Source organism: Galleria mellonella, unplaced genomic scaffold (genome assembly GCF_026898425.1).
Source record: "Galleria mellonella isolate WM207_F2 unplaced genomic scaffold, CSIRO_AGI_GalMel_v1 utg19, whole genome shotgun sequence".
In the NCBI taxonomy this organism is placed as follows: Eukaryota; Metazoa; Arthropoda; class Insecta; order Lepidoptera; family Pyralidae; genus Galleria; species Galleria mellonella.
The window spans coordinates 3,849,456-3,870,358 of record NW_026442028.1 but is presented as its reverse complement, the minus strand read 5'-3'; the positions used below and the strand labels follow the sequence as shown (position 1 = coordinate 3,870,358).

Below are 20,903 nucleotides of genomic sequence, written 5' to 3'. Positions count from 1 at the left end.
ATGTTAATTAAAATATCAAATTAAAAGCTCCAAAATGCTGACTTTTACTCGACGTAAAAACCCGTCATTTCGCCAGAGATTAGGCACAATCTTTTAAAGATCTTTAAAGTAAAACGGAGTTACTGGATTACTTTTTAATCCTCAGTTTATTTTTCATCTCAAGTGACAGTATAATTAGGCAAACTCTTTCTGATAAGGCAGTGAATAAATACAGAAAGGTTATGTCCCTGACATATAATGATATTGTAAAGAAAAAAAAATACTAAGAGCGTGCATATTAATGTTATGGCGGCGGAATTATGTGTTATCTGTCAAAAATATTTAAACAACTAAATATTACATCACATATTTGTTTAAAAAATACTCTGACAGCGAACTAAAATGAACCTTACGATCTAACTGTAAGGTTCTTATTCAACTATCACCTTGGACTTTGGTGGTGAAAACCACCAGAACAAGACTTTATACAAAAGTCGTCTGCTTGGATACCTCTGTCCCATTCGTATTTCTAGCAAGAAGCGGTTGTGTTTGCATGGCTATTTTCCAGCTTAAAGGGTGGTATATGACAATGAAATTAAAGGGTACAGGGTACCTTATTCCTTAGGTATATAGACGCATAGAGTATTCATGCGTTATGTTCATGGTATTGTTTATGTCTATAAATGATTACTGAAACTAGTTTATGAATACCTGTAATATCAAGGACATTACGCACGCGTTACCGACCCTGAAAAAACCCTTTTTTATCCCTTTTTTGAAGAACCCCATACTGTAATCTCTTGAAAAAATCTCGACAGGAAGCTCATACCATAACCTGAACGTTTGTTGAAGAAAACATCTCTGAAACCGTGCTGTATGAAACTATTTAGGCTCTAAGGTATAGGAACTTCTCGTCTATGGTGAGCTATACGATGGTAGAAGGTGGCCGTGAGCATCATCTACTTTACAATCTTTCACATTTATAATACTAGTAAGGTCGTAGGAAACCCTAAAAATCTAAATAGTTTCGGTACATGAGACATATTATTTATTTATTTATTCATTAGTACAAATATGTGTACATGGCGGACTTAATGCTAAAAACATTCTCTCCCAGTCAACCATAGGGAAGTGTCAGAATACTCGAATGCGGTACTACTAATTATTGATATACATACATACTAAAATTACATATATAAACGAATAAATATATATGAATAACAAATATACTTACACATATATGATATATACTATATTATACACGAAATTGAGAATAATAAAATGCACTTACTGCTCGAAATAAAGAAATAAAAAAAAATAAAGAAAAAAAGTGAGCGTGAACGCTTTTTTTGAAAGATGGTTTAGTCGGTAGTCTCTTAATGGCATCAGGAAGCGCGTTCCAAAATCGTGAAGAATGTAAGAGAAAAGAGTTTGAAGCGTATTATTATTTATGCGTTATTATTGGAACGAAGGTTACGTTCGTGAGTTTCAAAAAGATACTGTAACAATACTTAATTTTCATATGAAACATAAATTCTGTAAAAGAATAATCACTTACTCATATTCTGCTTGTATCTTTTTTTATATTTACTGAAACTCAATTAAGCAAACTCTCAAATGTTAATAAGCTAAGACAGTTGACACAGTCAAGTGACAAACGGTCGATTATATACAATAAAATATGGAGTAGGTCAAAGTAAATGTATAGCCAAGTGGATGACCTTAATGGACCATCTGGTCCGAAATAACGGCCACCTGTTTGCGATGCCAGACACGAGCCTTGCGCTCGGTGCCATTGTCGCACGATACGACACGACACGACGGAAAATCTTAATATTAAGTTAGTTGATTAGACTTGTCTTGTTTAATACCGCTACCACTAGTATACGTGCAATGGTCATTACTCGAAATTTGACTCCTATTATTATTATCAAAAATTCTACAATTGTCCATATTAGTCACAAATATTCGACTATTATTCAGTCCACGCACGTTTTGTCACATGTGTTTCACCTCTCTATATATAATTCATTAATTAATATTAAATATAACACTATTCGTATTTTAACAATTAGCATTTATATAGTTCAAGGACGAGCTAGCGAATATACACCATATTTTAATGTGGATTTATATCAATCTGCAGGCCAGATATCCCGTGAGGCAAAGAGAGAGAGCCCAGTGCCAGACCGCTTTGAATACATCTCCAGCTTTACTCACTTTCATAATTCATGTATGCAAGTCAGTTCCGGAGAGGAGAGAGATAAATCAATCTGGTCATATAACGTTATTATAACAAAAAACATACACCGAGATATTGAGAATCTACTAATTTTGGAAGTGGCTTTTTAAAGGCTCATAATTCGATCTTAGATTCCCCAATGCAATGTCGTCCCGCTAAACTGTATACAATGGACACGAACACCTTATTATAATTCACAAAAGAGAGCTGTCTTCATTATTACTTTGTTTATTTGTACAATGTTTCATAGATAATCAGGATAATATTTACGAATACTGACACGTATTTCTTCCTTATTAACATAAATAAGTTTCTTATGCGTCACACAACCTTAAATTCTATATTTTTAAGCGCCTTCCATAAATATGTAAATGTATGCGTATGCATACATTCGTGCATGCGTGCGTCTGTGCGTGCGTGCATGTGAGTCTGAATGTGTGTGCGTGTGGGTGTGCGCGTGCGTGGTTGTTTGGATGGCGTGCGAGCGTGCGTGCGTGCGTGCATGTATGTTTGTGTGTGTGTGTACGCGTTTGCGTGTGTGTGTGCGTGTATGTGTTACCCGTTATCTAAACCAATTTTTATAATTCTTTCGAAATCGATCCTTACAATTTCTACTAGTTCTTTGGTGATAAAAACTGTTATTAACAAGTTAATTTAATACTATTAACAACCTTTACAGATCGTCAACCGCCACCATGCCAAGTTAAATTTGAATGTACTTGGCAAAATGCGAACATGAGGAATGTCACGTACATCACTACGATAAGTAAAAGTCGTCAAAATAATACTTTCTGACTACCCCATTTTTTCCTGACCCCATTAGAGATTATAGTCGTGAGCATAAATTTTCTATGTATATGATGTATATAAAACATCATTTATCTAGTATTATGCCTACAGCAATGTTTCTATAACCTTACGATTTATGAAATCTTCTCCACTAACATGATCGTCGGGGGGGAAAGAAATGTTAGTAATGGAGACTGAGAATTCCATTGCTAGTAATATACCCAACCAGGTCGACCTCATTATGCTATATCAAATCGCAGCTTAAGTCAACTAAGATGCTTAAGCTTAATACTCATCTCCCAATCGCAAACCAAATAATTTTGGAAAAATAAAAAAACCAGGGTGACCTCCTCGGGTTACTCCCTGGAAACTATCATGGTTAATTCCTGATGAATTCATCATGATAAGCTAACTGACCTGTTTTCATTCTCATCTATCACCCTTTACTGGTGCTCCGCCGGCATATCCCGTTAGCGCAGGAAGGGTTACCATACCATTTTCACCCATCAAAAAAAACATGTTCGTCGAATAATGACCTGACCGAAATCGAACCGTCGACCTCACGTTCGTAGAGCAACGCACTATCCACTGCGCCGCAGCGCTTGTCAATTTAATCACATTTTGTATACGCAACACGCAATTCGTCCACCGGGGACAATATTAACATTCAAGACTTGTTTTATCTTTACAAATGGTAAAGTTTGCTTACCAGTAAACGAATTACAACGCCACGAGAACGTCGTATCATGTTATTTGCTTACCTGAGTCTTTTGAACATTTTTTTTTTCGGTAATTTCTGTAATTTTTTTTGAAAATTCACTTCTATTTCGATTTTAGCATGAAACCTACACGATTTAATAAAAATTCTATGCGACCAGTCTGTAATCTGTAAGGATATCCTTTCAGATAAAACATAATTTGTCAAATCGGTTTTAAACTAAATGAATTATAATTTAACTATAAGTAAAAGGCTTCGAGAAAAGCGAGTAAACTTTTTCATAAAAAATTTCATGATAAATAGTTATGGGTGTATCCTTTATAACTTCTATATTTATTTAGACTTATAATTTCTGCATCTTTTTAATGCGTAAATACTCATTATATTTATTGAATAATACATCAAGGTACATTGTATGCGTTAATGTATAGAACACTGATAAAAACAACGAGTCAGCTAATTTTACAATTAACTGACAAAAGTTGACCCGTTTTTGAGGCTTATGGCTCTATCTATATAATCAAGGTTTTATTATATTAAGTTTTGAAATGCGTCAACGTTCATCTCCATAGGTCGAGTATATTGACATCAACGTCAACTGTCACCTGTCACCGACATCATGGTGATCGACTGAGTTTCTTTTTTACCAACATAAAAACTCAGTCGTTAGTTTTAATATATATTTATCCTTCTAAGACATATCTATGAAACGCTAAGTGTGTTGCTAAGTAAAACTCGAGAACGGCTGAATTGACTGGTATTTGTTTTTTGTTTCAAATATTACGAGGAAAGTTCTAATGAAGAGAAAAATTGGAAATTGTTTTTCCAGAAAAATAGTAAAAATTTCATTTTTAATGTTTTCTATGCAAACTGTTTCTAGCTGCCAATTCACGCTAATCTCTGAAACTGCTCAACTAATTTGTATGAAATTTCGTAAACATATGTTGTTCGCAATGACTTAATAGAAAAAAAATTTTTATTTCGATAAAAAAAAATGGCCCAAGTATATGGTAGTAGAGAGAGAAAAACAACATTATTTTTATAGCACGAACGTCACAAACAACCATATAAGGTCTGATGGTAAACGGTCACTATAGCTTACGGACGCCTGCAACACTAGAAGTATCACATGCGCGTTGCCGACCCTGAAGAAACTTTAATACATTCTTTTTGCAGAACCCCATACTGTAATCTCTAGGGAAAACTTCGACTGGGAGCTCATTCCACAGTCTAAGGATTTGCAGGAGAAAATTCCTTTGAAATGCATTTACCGGATCCAAATAACGTCGTAGTTTTTTAAATATAATCGCATCACTATTATCACAAACATTGGAGTGGAATTTTCAAAAACTCATCCAAAGTATCCACTTAGGAAGGATTTTTTTTCCATTAACATTGTAAAATACATCAACTGCCAAAATTACAAATTTTTACCCCTATAATTTAAGTTCTTCTTTTCATTTAAGAGTTTCCTCTTGGCAGTGCAACTAATTCATGCATCTTCTTCCAGCCAGTTCTATCCCAGGCCATATCCTTGACCTCCCTATACGACATGACACCTAGTGTTTCTTTTATATGTCCCATGTAGTTATTCCTCGGTCTTTCGGTTTAGGTTATGCGTTAATGAATCAGTCAAGATAAAAAACTTTCCTGGGGGATGTGCTAATATACCGGCGCATCCCCCGAGTAGTAGGGTGAGCACGCCGTCCACCCTATCTTGAGAGAGGAGACCTGCTCTTACCATCAGGGGGCGGGTCGCTGCCGTCGGAGATGTGGTGAGTGCGAAAGCGAACCCATGTCTCCGACATATGGCACCTCGAGGGTATATCGTCTGGTTTTTGGTGGGTACACCCCTACCTTACGGGGGGATTCCCACAGTACCCATTCACCTCCCACAAGGTGTATAGGTCTGCATAAAGCATTTTCCAGACGTTAAAAAAAAAAGGATAAACAACTTTGTGACTTACCTCAGCAGCAATGTAAGCTGGTATGACAGACAGGAGCAGCCTCTCCTGTTGTTCCCGTTCGCACTCGAGCTTGACCCGTTGCTCCAGGCAGGTCCTGGTACCAGCGAAGGTGTTGCGGTGAGCTCGCTCCGTCAAAGCTCTATAGTAAAGGCCGATACCGTTGGCCGATATGAGTAGTAGCAACTCGCAGCACAGCTGTGGACAAGATAGCAAAATAATTATTTTTTTACAACACAGGGGGCTAACGAGCATGCGGCTCACCTGATGGTAAGTGACTACCGCCGCCCATGATCACCCACAACAGCAGCAGCATATATATATATATATATATATATATATATATATATATATAATTTAATATATATATATAATTTAAGGTTATGTTCTACAAAAAACACCAGCTTGGACCATCTATCTATCTATCTATGCTATCTGAACTGTAGCAACATGGATTTTAATTATTTTTACATTACTTATCCTGACTTTATGGTCACTCATTATTATACACATGGTTTCTTTCATACATGTGCTTATATTACTTGCATATACCCACTCTAACTTGCCTGCCTCGCTTTGGAATTATAATTTTCATTTGTATAAATAAAATCCGTTATTGGTTGTATTCATAAGAGACTTAGCATATAAGTTGTGTTTTTAAGAACTGTGAATAAAATAAATCCTATTTAAGAGCTGGGCTCTTGTCGGTGTAGCTCTTGCCACTCACTACGATTTTCAGCGAGTCTCTTCACCTCTTGATACGACACGACACCAATTACTTCCTTGATCTGCCTGATGTAACTATGTCTCGGTCTCCCTCTTCCCATCCTTCCTTCTATCTTACCTTCTATTATAATGTTCATAAGATCGTCGTATCGTATCAAGTGTTCTAACATTTTTTCCCTTCTGACTTTGACATTAGCAAAACTAATTATTTTGATTTAAAAACTATATAATAAATAATGTATTAATAATAGACTTTTTATTTTCTCAGATGATATTTTTTTAATTTTGATATACCTATTTCACATACAAAATTACTACAAATACAAATACTAGGTCATAATAATATTTTAATAAATTTTTGATAACCAATATTTTGGTGAAACATATAGCTCGAAGTGTACTCAATTGAATATCTAATGTAACCATGTTTAATGCAAATAAAGCATCTGGATCTAAAGTACTGAACCGATTTTGATAAAATTTCTATGTATGTTAATCAAACTGTAAGTATATCCTTTCAGATAAAACAGGATTTTCCAAATTGCTTTACAACTGACAGTGTTATAAGGCAGCAGATATTTAAAGAAACATACAACCGATTTGAGAATTTACTTAGACCCTCTCCCCCACCATAACGTATATATGCTCTTATTTACCAAAGGGAAACTGTACAAAAATTACTTGCTTGGGCACCTCTGTCCCATTCGTATTTCAATCGTGAAGCAGTTGTATTTGCATGGCTGTGTTTCGGTTTGAAGGGTGGGATATGACGTGAATTTACAGGGTACAGAGAAATAACACCTGATTCCTCAGGAATGGCAACGCATGAGATGTATCGAGGGCGAAACAGTACACTCTGTTATGTCCATGGCACTGCACACGTCTATAGACGACGGTTACCACTTTCCATCAGGTGGATCGTCAGCTTGTTTGCCATTTTAAGTCGTATAAAAAAATATACACATACATGTATAAGGAATTAAACATTTACATACAATTTTACAAAAACAAAACAATCCCTCAGGGACATTTTAGTAATATATCAAACAAATAACCTAAGCAACACAAACACAAACTTTACTTCCGTCGTCTTCGATATTAACCTTGCAAACGCCAGTGTCATGGTGAAAACAAATTCCATCGATTGCTGTTAGACATGAAACTGACATCATAGCTGGGGAGGCGGCGTTATGGTGCCACAATAAATAATAACAACATACAAAATGTTCGAACGTAGGTTATTCGACAAACTCGATTATTGGTTTGCATAATACATATGACGTATGTAATTTTCACTCGGTCGTGTTACTTTCGTGTAGTGACCAAGTAAATACATAGTAGGCTCTATTTGGATTCTCTATATTTTATGTTATACATATTTTACATTACAATTTTTTTTTTTTTTACTTTTCATTTGACTTCAAAATGAAGGGGTTCCAAATTCCGTTGTATTTTCTTATATTAGTTAAAAAAAAAAAAAAAAAAACAATTTAAGCAGTTGTGTTTGCATGGCTGTATTTCGGTTTGAAGGGTGGGATATATTAAAGGGCGTGAATTTACTGGTTACAGAGGAATAACACCCGAGTCCTCAGGAATGGCAACCCATGGAGGGTATCATGGGCGAAACAGTATACTCTGTTATGTCCATGGTACCGCTCATGTCTATAGGCGACGGTTACCACTTTCCATCAGGTGGGCCGTTAGCTAGTTTGCCATTCTCAGTTGTATAAAAAAAAATTATATATACGAAAGGTTGTAACGATGGATGGATGGATAAATGGGTAGATAGATGTTTGTTGGTCTTTTACACAATAACTACTAAACAGATTTGAATGAAATTGAGTACACAACTAGGTTATAACTTAGCATATAGGATACTTTTAGTACGGATTCATATAGCCAGTTTGAAATGTAGAACGAGCAATTTGTTCAACAAATAGTTTTTGTGTAAAAAGACTTTTGCTCCGCAAATAAAATCAGCAGTTTTAATACTCAAAACATTAATATGAAATCAACATAAGAGTGAACCCTATGGATTGCAAAAAGAATTATTTAAATCGGTTCATAGTTAATACCTGATCGCTTAACATATGCATAGAAATATACAGCGACCTCTTGTTTTTGGAACTTTATTTCACTCTGAATAAAGTCTATAATTGCAACTTCTTTCTTCCACACAACCAAAGTCTGGAATTGTAACCCAGTAACACTATTTCTCAATACATACTTTATTCAAATCTTAAAAAAATATATACTCATTTCTAAATGGGCGGCAACACACCTGCAATTTATCTGATGTTACGAGTGCCTATGGGTGGTAATTACTTACCATCAGATTAGCCGTATGCTCAGTTGCCCTTTTTTATTATAACAAAGAAATCTTTTTAAAGAAGATAAAAAAATAATATTTCACATTCGTGTACTAATGCGATGCCTTTAACTATCAAGTTTATATGGAGGATTACAAATTTTGTTTTAACCTCTAACTTATAGAAAAAAAAATAGAAATTTTTACTAATAGAAAATTCTTTAAGAAAAAAATAAAATTAATGTTAATCTCTATTCGGTGCGCTCAATCTCTCGCTAGTTTCAAAAACTCTGTTAAAGCCCATTATCTCTCCCTTTAAGTAACTTATGTTACTTTTCCCATGTTCTATCTTCATCTTCCAGTGTCACTCTCTCCTGTTGTATGTGTACTTTTAAGTTTGTGTATGTTTATGTATTTGTTTATGTATATATATGTATATACATACATATGTATATATCTTTGTATATATTTGTTTATATATAATAGTGCGCCACCTACCCTTTGTTTTTCTTTCTTTTCTCAATGTTCTCTACCCAAAGGTTATCTGGAAGAGATTGCTTAGCGATAAGGCCGCCTTTTGTATCATTTCTTATTACAGTTAAATACTATTTTATAAATGGTGCAATAAAGTGTATATAAATAAATAAATAATGTTTTAATTTCGATATCAAATTCATATTAAATATTTTATACAATATAATTTATACAAGATAAAAGTCGAATATTTAATTAAACCGCTCCGGGTATTTGATGAGTCGATCAGTATTATTTCCCACTGTATATAAAGCAGATATAGCTCATTTAAAATTTTAATAGCCAAAGAGAATTATTCAAATTTCATTTATTGCCGACATAACGATTTTATTCGGACTCCAATCCCAGATTCATTTAATGTTGTGTTTCCTTAAATGTACTTATAATATACTAATATGAGATTTTAAACCAAATTTGATTTTCCAAAAGTTGCCCTCGAGCTATTAGGAAAAGCTTGGCCACCTACGCCCATTCGCACAATGTATATTTTAATAAGGGCGAAGTTCAGAAAAACTTTGCGGCAAAATACAGAAACAAACAGCTACTTGCGTTAGACGAAGAAATATGACTTTATTTCTGTTATTAATGTAGATAGTTTCTATATTTGTAGACGTGTATGTGTCCTTGGGGATCCAAGGATAACATGCGATTTGCTATTCTAAGTATTGACTTGGAATATTCCAGTCAAGCGTATTCCAGCAAAGACGTAGAAACGAGACTGTTTTTTTTTTTATTTATTTAATAAGGTTCGCCTACAACTTTTACATTTTACATGCTACTTAATCAATAACACAAAAAATAATTTTGCCTAATGTAAATGTCTTTTGCAGGCGAACACCACATGCACTATTTTATAATCAAACTAGTGACACGCTCCAGCTTCGTATGGCATTTTTAAAATAAAAGAAAGCCCGTATCTCTTTCTGACATTAAAACTTTTTAGGTGAAGGAATTTTTAAAATCCATTTGGGTATTTTTTTTTTTATTATTTATTACAAATAAAAAATCAAAAGAATGAATTAATTATAACTTTATTTGTTTGAATACAGGTTATTACATTAAAAGTATTTAATGTTAGGAATAGAATCTCTGAGTTCAACCATGTGGCGTGCAAATGTTTAACTCGGATCTTGTCTTTATAATTTTACATTAAAATAGTCTTCAAGTGAAAAAAAACATTTCTCAGTAAGCCAATTGTAAAGTTTCTTATTACATTTTTTGTCTGTCTGATCCCTGTATTCTTGTCCACAATTTACATAGATAGATAAATAGATAATTTATTTGCATTACTTACAGCACATAAACATCAATAGACAAATGTACAGTGAAAAAGGATAAAAAAAGATACATGTACAAAAAATTAAAAAAGAAAAAATGCATTGTTACTAATTTTAGTAACAATTTTTCCCCTTCATGCGTGTACCACAGTAACACAAAATGGTAACAACTCAGCTTATTTCTTTGCCCTAAAAAGAGCAAAACACTGATATTCTGTTGTCGCCAAAAGTGAGCTGTGAAATCCCATAGAAATAATAATAATAAAAAAATATATAGTCAAAATACATTGTGCGTGTTCATTATATTTGCTATTATTTAACATTTTGTTCATTTATTACATATTTTAACTGCCATATAGTAACAATTCCTTTTATACAATGTCAATCTATGTTTTATCTTTCAAATATTAATCTAGCTATTTCACTTGACCACAAACACAGACTATTTTTTATACCAAATTGAATTTTAATCACTGTCACTTTAAACTTAGAAAACTTGGGCAATTTTTTTTTTCTACGTTTCATTAAACACTTGTTGTTCAAATTATTATCTTTTATACCAAACATTGACTTGATAATTTATCAAGATCAAAAGAATAGAGGCAGTTTCAAACAAACTCCCCAATAATTGAACGATTACGTAGAAATTAAAGAGGATGGTTAAGATTACAGCTTCAATTTTCTTTATTCCGTTTTTGATAAGCAGATTAGCTATTATTATATTATAATTACATTATTACGAAGATTCTGACACTTCCCTATTGTTGACTTCTTTAATGAAATGTTAACCCCGCATTACCAGAGGGAGACTTTGTACAAAAGTCGATTGCTTGGGTGCCTCTGTCCCAATCGTGTTTCTACCGTGAAGCAGTTGTGTTTGCATAGCTGTGTTTCGGTTTGAAGGGTGGGATATGGCGTGAATTTACTGGGTACAGAGTATGTTAATAACACCTAAGTTCTCAGGAATAGCAACGCATGGGGGATATCATGGGCGAAGCAGTATACTCTGTTATGTTCATGGTACTGCTCATGTCTATAGGCGACGGTTACCTCTTTTCATCAGGTAGGCCGTCAGCTTGTTTGCCATTCTAAGTTGTATAAAAAAATGCGCTATCGGTATACACTGGCGGGGCACTAGTAAGTAATGATAAGTGAGGATGAAGCAGATCAGTTAGCCTATCGTGACGATGGCCCACAAAATGCTTAGAAGTTAAATAGCCAATTTGACAACAAGTTAAACATTGCTCATTGTAAAATGTCTGGCGTTTTTGCTATAACTTATCGATCGATACAAATCAATACAAACTTATAATTTTTAAGCAACTTTCAAAGAGTAGTTCTTAATACTTCCGATATTTTTTTGATTATTTTACGCAATAATGTTAATTATAAATCTTTAATATAGCGTCTATGCTTAATATGAAAACCCGGCGACAATTGTATATAGCTGATTTGTTTGTTTTTTTTTTTTATGGGTGAAAATGGTATGGTAACCCCGCTTGTGCTAACGGGATACGCCGGCGGAGCACCAGTGAAGGGTGATAGATGAGAATGAAAACAGGCCAGTTAGCCCATCATGATGAATTCATCAGGAATTAACCATGATAGTTTCCAGGGGAACCGTGAAGAGGTCGACCTGGTTGGGTATATTGCTAGCAATGGGATTCTCAGTCTCCGTTATTAACAATCCCTTTCCCCCCTGATTTGTTATTTGGTGTAATGATTTTTAAAAATCAAGATTCTCTTTGCATTAAGTTTCTCCATTTTTTATAGTAGGTATAATTCTAGGTCAGTGCGACCACCATTGTCATTTCAACGTTATATAACTGTGTCATGCCGGCAGCTTTTGTTACTAGGCAACGAAATGCTGAAATAATATCGCACTGTCCCTCGGAATAATTACATTTTCACACACGCTTAAAAAGAATGTTAAAGAACTGTTACTAGAAAAACAAAAATCGTGTTGCCCCGAGTGGCGAAAGGTGTCACCTTTTGCATAGTGCATTTTTATATTACATTACACCTACTTGTATATATATTTACACAATTTTCATCTCACACACACACACACACACACACACACACACACACACACACACACACACACACACACACACACACACACGCACACGCACGCACGCACACACACACGCACGCACGCACGCACGCACGTACACATGCACACACATATTATACTTATACTGCACTCCTCTTATTTATTTACTAATTCAATTTTTTTTTTCATGTTCAAGTCAATATTATTAGCATGTTTATACAGCATCATAGTATACTCGTATAGTTAGGCAGCAAACGTTAATAATGTTTGCAGCTTAACTATAACTAAGTTGGTTTGTTTGCTGAAATAATTTGTATACGGGACGACACATGTAACTCGCAAAATTAATACTAAACACTAACTAGCAGTGTTTTACTTTAAACTATCTGAATAAAGGCCATCGCACACAGCTTCGAGAATACGAAATAAATGTCTACATTCAATTCGTGAGACAATTGTCAATATTAATATCATTCCGTCAATTACGTTCAATCACTGTATTACGATGACGAAGTCGTAAACACGTATTGAAATTAATTATATTTACTCAGACTTCATATCATGTTTTGAAAATACAGAGTTTGCTATAAAAAAAAATAATGATTTAAAATGGAATTCATAAAAAATAATATAAAACCAATTGACAAATTCGGAATTTTCTTAATGATACGTTCATTTTTTCATTCATTCATTCAATCATTTATGCATTAATTTGTTCGTTCGTTCGGTTGTTCGTTCGTTCGATCGTTCGGTCGTTCATTTGTTCGTTAGTTTGTTTGTTCATTCTTTCGTTAGATTCTTTGTTCGTTTATTCATTAATTCGTTCTTTCATTCATTTGTAACGGGAAAACCAAGCCTTATTTATTTACATAAAAAATAACAACAAGACAAGACAATGAAGTCACTTATAGATTATCATCTATAGACACAGTATACAACATTTGATAGTAGATTATCAGTTGCTAAAATAATCGTTAATATCTTTTTAGAAATGGCGAAGATATCTTGTAGGATACGAACAAAAATAGTAAAGCGAATGGAGCACGCTCTCCTTTTAAGAGTTGCTTAAAAAGAAATAAACACACGCAGACTATTGCTTCACAAAAACAAATAAATAAAAATTGTTTTTATTTCTGTTAAAACACAAAAACGTTTTTGTTTAAAATTTGGCTCCTAATAACTAATAAACAGTATTAGAATTTTGATTCACATTGACTCTACAATAGATGACGCAAAATAAATAAAAGTGAAAAGTACTAAAAAACAAATAATAAACTAATAAAATAATAACACCTTAAAAATAGTAAAAGATATAACAAATAATAAATAAACAAATAATAAAATTAGTATAATAGTAACAAACGTTTATTAGTACACGCTAATAAAGTCCTGTTAATAACTAATTTACTACTACAATATTATATATAATTAAGATGTGAATAAATTACTAAGACTTTTGAATTTAATACATTTAACCATAGAAAAGAATAGAATTATTGTTTACTTAAATAGACTTGTTTACAAGCTCTTTTAAATCGTCAATTAATTATGATCACAGTGCTTGATTCGAGATGTCGTTAAGAGTATCTGCTGAGAAGAATCCGCAGGAAACTCGACAGTTGGTTTTCAAATTATTATGTACATAATAATTTTATATTTGCATAGGTGCTGTGAGTAAAATAATATTAACCGTAGCCAACCAACCTGCTGGTAGAACTGCTTTTCTTCGCCTTCAGGTCGTAATCCCAGCGCGAGTCCCGCGTAGGTCACTGTGAGTGCTATCGACATGGCCAAGGCTATGGACTTTGCTAGCGGCATCATCGTATGCACCATCTGAAATAAATAAAAAATAAAACATTAATAGGAAATAAAACTAGAACTAATAGAGTTAGCAGCAAAAAAAGAGACTGTACAAAAGTCGTTTATTTGGGCACCTCTGTTACATTCGTGTTTCTACCGTGAAGCAGTTGTGTTTGCATGGCTGTGTTTCGGTTTGAAGGGTGGGATATGGCATTTAATTTACAGGGTACAGAGGAATAACACTCGAGTTCTCAGGAATGACAACGCATGGGGGTATAATGGGCGAAACAGTATACTCTGTTATGTCCATGGTACTGCTCATGTCTATAGGCGACGATTACCACTTTCCATCAGGTGGGCCGTCAGCTTGTTTGCCATTCTAAGTCGTATAAAAAAAAAGTATATGTAAATTATTCATTAACTCTTAATATATTACTATCTACATAATATCGGAGAATATTTAATGAAATAAACACTAAGAATAATAATTGAAAATGAATGGAAATAGAATGAACTGTAAGTCAATTGAATTGCTCGAAATGGACTGGAGTGGAAAGAAGTGGTGTGGAATGAAATGGAATAGAAAGTATTTTATTGACTATAAAACAAATTTTAATGTAAAAATAAAACAAATGTATTACATGGCATTATAGTAATTAAAAAGGCCAACGAATCATTCTGGACTCTGGACATTCTGGGCTATAAAGATCATTCTTATCATAGTAACAGTGCTTACATAATTAAAGCTCCCTTAGTCCCCTTACGACACACACGGGAAAGGAAGGGGTGGCCAACTGGAAATATATATAAATTTATACGTTACTAATAATCCAACTCAGCTTTTCATGCGTATATATAGATAGATATGTTTGGATAAATAAGTATATATATAAAGTATATATATTATACATACTTATAATATGTCAAAAGTGAGAGGAAAGGGATTGTTAAAAATGGGGACTAATGGCCCCATTGCTAGCAAGCCCTGTCAGGTCGACCTCCACGCGGTTCCCCCTGGAAACCATTGTGATTAATACTCGTTTCATTCATCACGATGGGCTAACAGACCTGCTTTCATGCTCATCTATCATCCCTCATTGGTGCCAGATAGCGCAGGCGGGGTTACCATTCCATTATCATCTATTAAAATATGTCAAAAGTACATATAGAATAAATGACGTAGCAAAATTAAATTATAAATTCCAATTCGCTCAACTTAGGACATATTTATCGCTCTTTGTGTGTGCCAACTACAAAACTAGTTACCCACTGTGTTTTCCAACTAGAAAATTCACCGGGTAGAAAATTTATTCCAACTGCACAATGGGGAAATTGTTATTTGACACTCAATTTTTTAGCTCCGTTTCACTCATCACAAACAGTAATAAATATAAGGAATAAAATGTATTATGTTTATTATTTCCAACAGTATCATTCGTGTAACAAAATTTAAAATTCATGTTTGTTTGATAAAGTACCTACCTTTTAAAAAAGTTTCAATACCCTTGTATTTTTTATATCACGTGACATCTTTGCTAATTCCAATTTTGAGATAATTTTGACAGTTAAATGTAAATTTTGTCCCAATTATAATGTGACATGACACAATTCTATACTTAATATTAAAATATTAAGAGGAAATATTTTATTGTTTGTTTGTTGTAGATAAACTCAAAAATTAAAATATTTTACGAATTTTATTAGAATGAGTCAAGCCGTTAAAGAGCTACGAGGTAATAAACAAACAAACACACACACACACCTTCACATTTATAATAATAATAAGGATGCATCATTGCGAAATAGAATATATTTAACTGAACTAGGTATTAGTGTGCGAAAGTCCATATCATTAGTTAGTTCTTTATAATTATTTTGTTTAATTCCGCTAACATTACTATGCGTGTATCAAATTAATGATAAATATATTATTTATAATATATATATATATATATATATATATATATATATATATATATATATATATATATATATATATATATATATATATATATGTGTGTGTTTATAGGGTAATCTGTTTATATAATAATTTAACTATGTAATTTTAACTTTACATGGTATATAAGATATATTCTTGAGCAATAGAAAGGTTATAAATGTCTTAGTAATAAATAGAAATGAAGCACAAGTTCTCTTATTTCATTTAACTTAGATATCATACTATTAAGTCATATATTTACTTATTTCACTTTGTGTTTGATATATAACAAATAATATAACATAAATACCCAACTTCTGTTAGTCCATTAACACTTATTTAAATATAGCTTCTTTAGGACTTCCATCAACAATAAATGTGATATATGTTATATATTGACCACGTGGTTTACTATACTTGTTGACTCTTGATAAGTTAGGGAGCTCTGCTCTGTTCAACGGTTGGACGAGAAGTGTCTCCCCACCCAAATAACAATCTTTTATATCTACAGGGTCGAATTCGAGTGAACAAGTCCACGAGACCACGTGTTCTAATAATTTCATTACTTTTTATTCAAGAATTATGATAATAAATAATTATAAAATTAATTAAAATATAAATTAGTGTTCTATATACATTACAAGAATAATTTATTACCAAATTTGGTATAATAACAATTTTAAAGATTTATTATATTTAAAGTAGTTAGTCTGATTTTTATTAATAAATGTAGGTACACATTTTAACACATGATGTTTAGGAAAATTAATATAATTTAAAATAATTATCTAACACGTGCTACTGCCAACATTTGAAGATTGACTAAAAAAAATACCATAGAACTTCTATATATATTAATGGTAGTCAACCCTTAAATGTTGGCAGTCGCACACATATTAATGATAGCGGAATTAAACAAAATAATGCTAATCAAATAACCAGAAATATCTAAAAATGGCCGTGTCGTCCCGTCATAGAATAAGCTCCCTTCGTTTCCCGTGAACGTCGTAAGAGGTCACTAAAGTAACGTAATGGTTGAAGGATAGGCAGCAGCGTCCCTTTTAAAGCATCGCTAAAACCTTGACAAACACTGGCAAACCTGTTATTTATGGGAGACTAAGTTCAGCAGTGGACAGTTCACCTCTATTAAATTCATGTGATGATGACGCAGAAATAAAATTTACCTATTTGTTGAATATAAATTACAAATACCCGTACGAAATGTCATAGAAATTTCTCGTAAATATGTAAACGCGTTTAAGTCTTCTTCTCTGCATGAATATTATACAAATGAACTACATCTCATGAATACGTATTCAGAGTATATCTCTGTAAGGAATAGTTAGTTGCATTTCACCGTAGAATAACTGCATCAAAATATTTATATACTAGCTTTTAAGCGCGACTTCGTCAGCGTAACATACCCTATGTTTACTTAGCACGGTTAAAAGCATTAAGCAGCTTTTAATCCTGCAAACGACTTTTGTACAAAATCTGCATCTGATAAAAAATATAATATAAATTCTGACTAAGATTATAAAAATTAAAGTGAATTTGTTTGTTTGTCATCTGTTAGCACCTTAACGGCTTAATCAGTCACTATGAAATTTGCTATACACGTACTATATGGCATAAAGGTCTTTTCTTTTTCGCAGTTTCTGTACTAAATAATTAAAACTAAACTCCGAGCCATAATAATTTACTTAAAAATACCTTGTTTAGAGATTAAACACGTCTCTCAAAACGTGCATGAACAAAATGGTAATCGAAGATTGATGGCTAATATGGAAGGTTGTGAAATTTCAACTAGTAATAATAGGTACTGTCCATAGTACTACTCATGTCTATAGTCGACTGTTACCACTTTCCATCAGGTAAGCCGTCAGCTTGTTTGCCATTCTAAGTTGCATAGTAATCATAATCATCTGATGATGATTATGATTTATTTTCAGTCATTATCCGTCCACTGCTGGGCATAAACCTCCGCCATAGACTGCCATAAATTGCATAGTAATAATCGTGGTCAATCTTCAAGTGTTGGCAGTCACACACATATTAATGGTGGCGGAATTAAACAAAATATTTCTAATTAAATAACCAGTGTTATGGAATTCCGCAAGATAACACCTTGTTCAATTATCTTTTAATGGGGATTTCTTAAAAGAAATAAAACGTGCTTAGCGCACATTTATTGTAGAAACAATATTGAAACGCTTTTGTTTAAATGAAATGAAAAAGTAATCATTGAAAGTAAAAATAGGAGTAAATGTAAATAAAAAAGAATTAAAAGTGACTGGCTGATTAAAACTTTTATTTCTTCAATATTCTATTTTCGCATTCTGTTGAGCGAACAATCAATACGAAAACACGCTCGGCATAAACATACCCTACAGTTAGGGTTGTCACACTGCACGCAAGCAAAATATTTTTATTTAAATAAAAGTCTAATTTAATGCTTAACATTTTGAAACGACTTCATAAAGAAGCAGGCTCTCGATTCGGTCATATTTTTTTTTATAGTATATGTTACCCCATAATTTCGTAAGTTCTAACCGATTTAGAAGTCTTTATTTATCTGAAAAGATATATATATATATATATATATATATATATATATATATATATATTAGTATTGTTAAAATCCAAACAACTTTTAAGAGCAGCATGATTTTTAATTAAAAATTAGTACAGTATTATTATTATTAGTAATACAGTCTAGATATCTAGATATAGATAGACTATAATAGATAGATAGAAAGATATAGATAGATAGAAATGTTATCAAAATTAGTTCAGTAGTTTAATATTTAAACCAAAATAACTGGTTTTATTACAGTCGAAATCAATTTTTAGGGCCACAATCTTTAATTAACTTAATACGTTACCTAGTAAAATAGCAAACAAACTAACAATATTAATAATATTGTTAAAAACTTAGATAGTAAATGAGCAATATTATCAATTAATATAAAAGGAAGTAAACGTAATTAGTCGTACAAAATCCGGACAGCCTAAAGGCTTCATTGGGTACATGGAAGGAAAAGTAGAAGATGCACATCAAAGAGATGGACTGTAGCAATTGAGAAAGCTTCTGAAGCTATACTAGTAGTATTCATTCAGAAAACACAAGATCTTGTACCCTGAAAATAGTAGGGTCTATTTATTGTAATATCTCAGTGAACATTTGCCATATTGTGTCAGTGGGCATGCTAAATGTTTACTCACACGCTACTAGATTTTTTTTATACAACTTAGAATGGCAAACAAGCTGACGGCCCACCTGATGGAAAGTGGTAACCGTCGCCTATAGACATGAGCAGTGCCATGGACATAACAGAGTATACTGTTTCGCCCATGATACCCCCCATGCGTTGCCATTCCTGAGGACTCAGGTGTTATTCCTCTGTACCCAGTAAATTCACGCCATATCCCACCCTACAAACCGAAACACAGCCATGCAAACACAGCTGCTTCACGGTTGAAACACGAATGAGACAGAGGTACCTAAGCAATCGACTTTTGTACAAAGTCTCCCTCTCTTTGTTATTTTTATGTGTGAGTAGATACCGTGAAATCGCGGTATTTCTAGAAAGATAACATAATTATTTAAAAAATATACAAAGCAAACCAACGGAGCAAAAAACGGCAACGGAGAAATAAAACTAAACAGACACAGAATTCAAATTACAAAGACAACATCTTTTTAATAAAATTAATGAATAAACTAAAAAGGTGCATCGTTGTTGATATTTATTATCTACGCAATCGAACAAATGTCCATAATTACATTAAATTACGTTTGTTTTTAAACTATAAAAGTGTTTTTTTAAACATCATAATCCGTAATGAGCATTACATCCAAAGAAAAAAATTAATTATGAAATATATATTTAGAACTAACAAAATTTTTCATCGTGCCTCCCCAAACTGTTTATAATTACTCCTCTCCATCCAAAGGTTGCCTGGAAGAGATCGCTCTTAGCGATAAGGTCGCCCATTGTTTTCTCATTGTGATTAATTTCTTGTAATTATTTATATTTATAATAAATTTACTGTTGTAATCTTTTGGAGGAAACAATAAAGAGTATCTATCTATCTATTTATCTATCTATAAGTAGAATCGAACTTTCAAGGATTTTCCGAAAATCTGTCAGCCCTAGTTATAGTCGAAGAGCTGGAAATTGGATTGTGATTGTTCTTTTTACAGACGCCGGCGGTTCGATATATTGCATCGCCACAATTGGCGACCACTTGATCACATGTTCGCGTTCGTGCGGACCCACTCATAAACAACTTAATCCTGTAATTGAATTTGGTTGGATTTTTTATTGTTAGAAACTAGTGATCCGCCCCCGACTTTGCACAGGTAGATTGATAGAAAGAAAAAAAATGTGTTTTATAAATATTACATACGGTTATATTTTTGTAATTTTCGTAGGGATCTCTAATTTTTTGATAATAATGTGCCTATATAAACTCGCTGATAATATAACTTTCCATAGGTAATTTTTTTTTCAAACAGTTGAATAGTTTTTGAATTTATATATTGCAAACCTGTGTAGGTACATATA

The 20,903-nt window shown here is 32.9% G+C and overlaps 1 protein-coding gene across 2 annotated transcripts in view; it reads right to left on the bottom strand.

The window, feature by feature from the left end:
* LOC113520078 (adenylate cyclase type 2-like) overlaps nt 1-20,903 on the bottom strand; it is a 243,327-nt gene that overhangs the window by 110,654 nt on the left and 111,770 nt on the right. For both annotated transcript variants that reach the window (XM_052894116.1, XM_052894117.1), the window contains exons 4-5: nt 14,298-14,426; nt 5,696-5,890 (exon numbers count right to left, since the gene is read on the bottom strand). In XM_052894116.1, the coding sequence (XP_052750076.1) occupies nt 5,696-5,890; nt 14,298-14,426 (324 nt within the window). The remainder of the gene's footprint in view (nt 1-5,695; nt 5,891-14,297; nt 14,427-20,903) is intronic.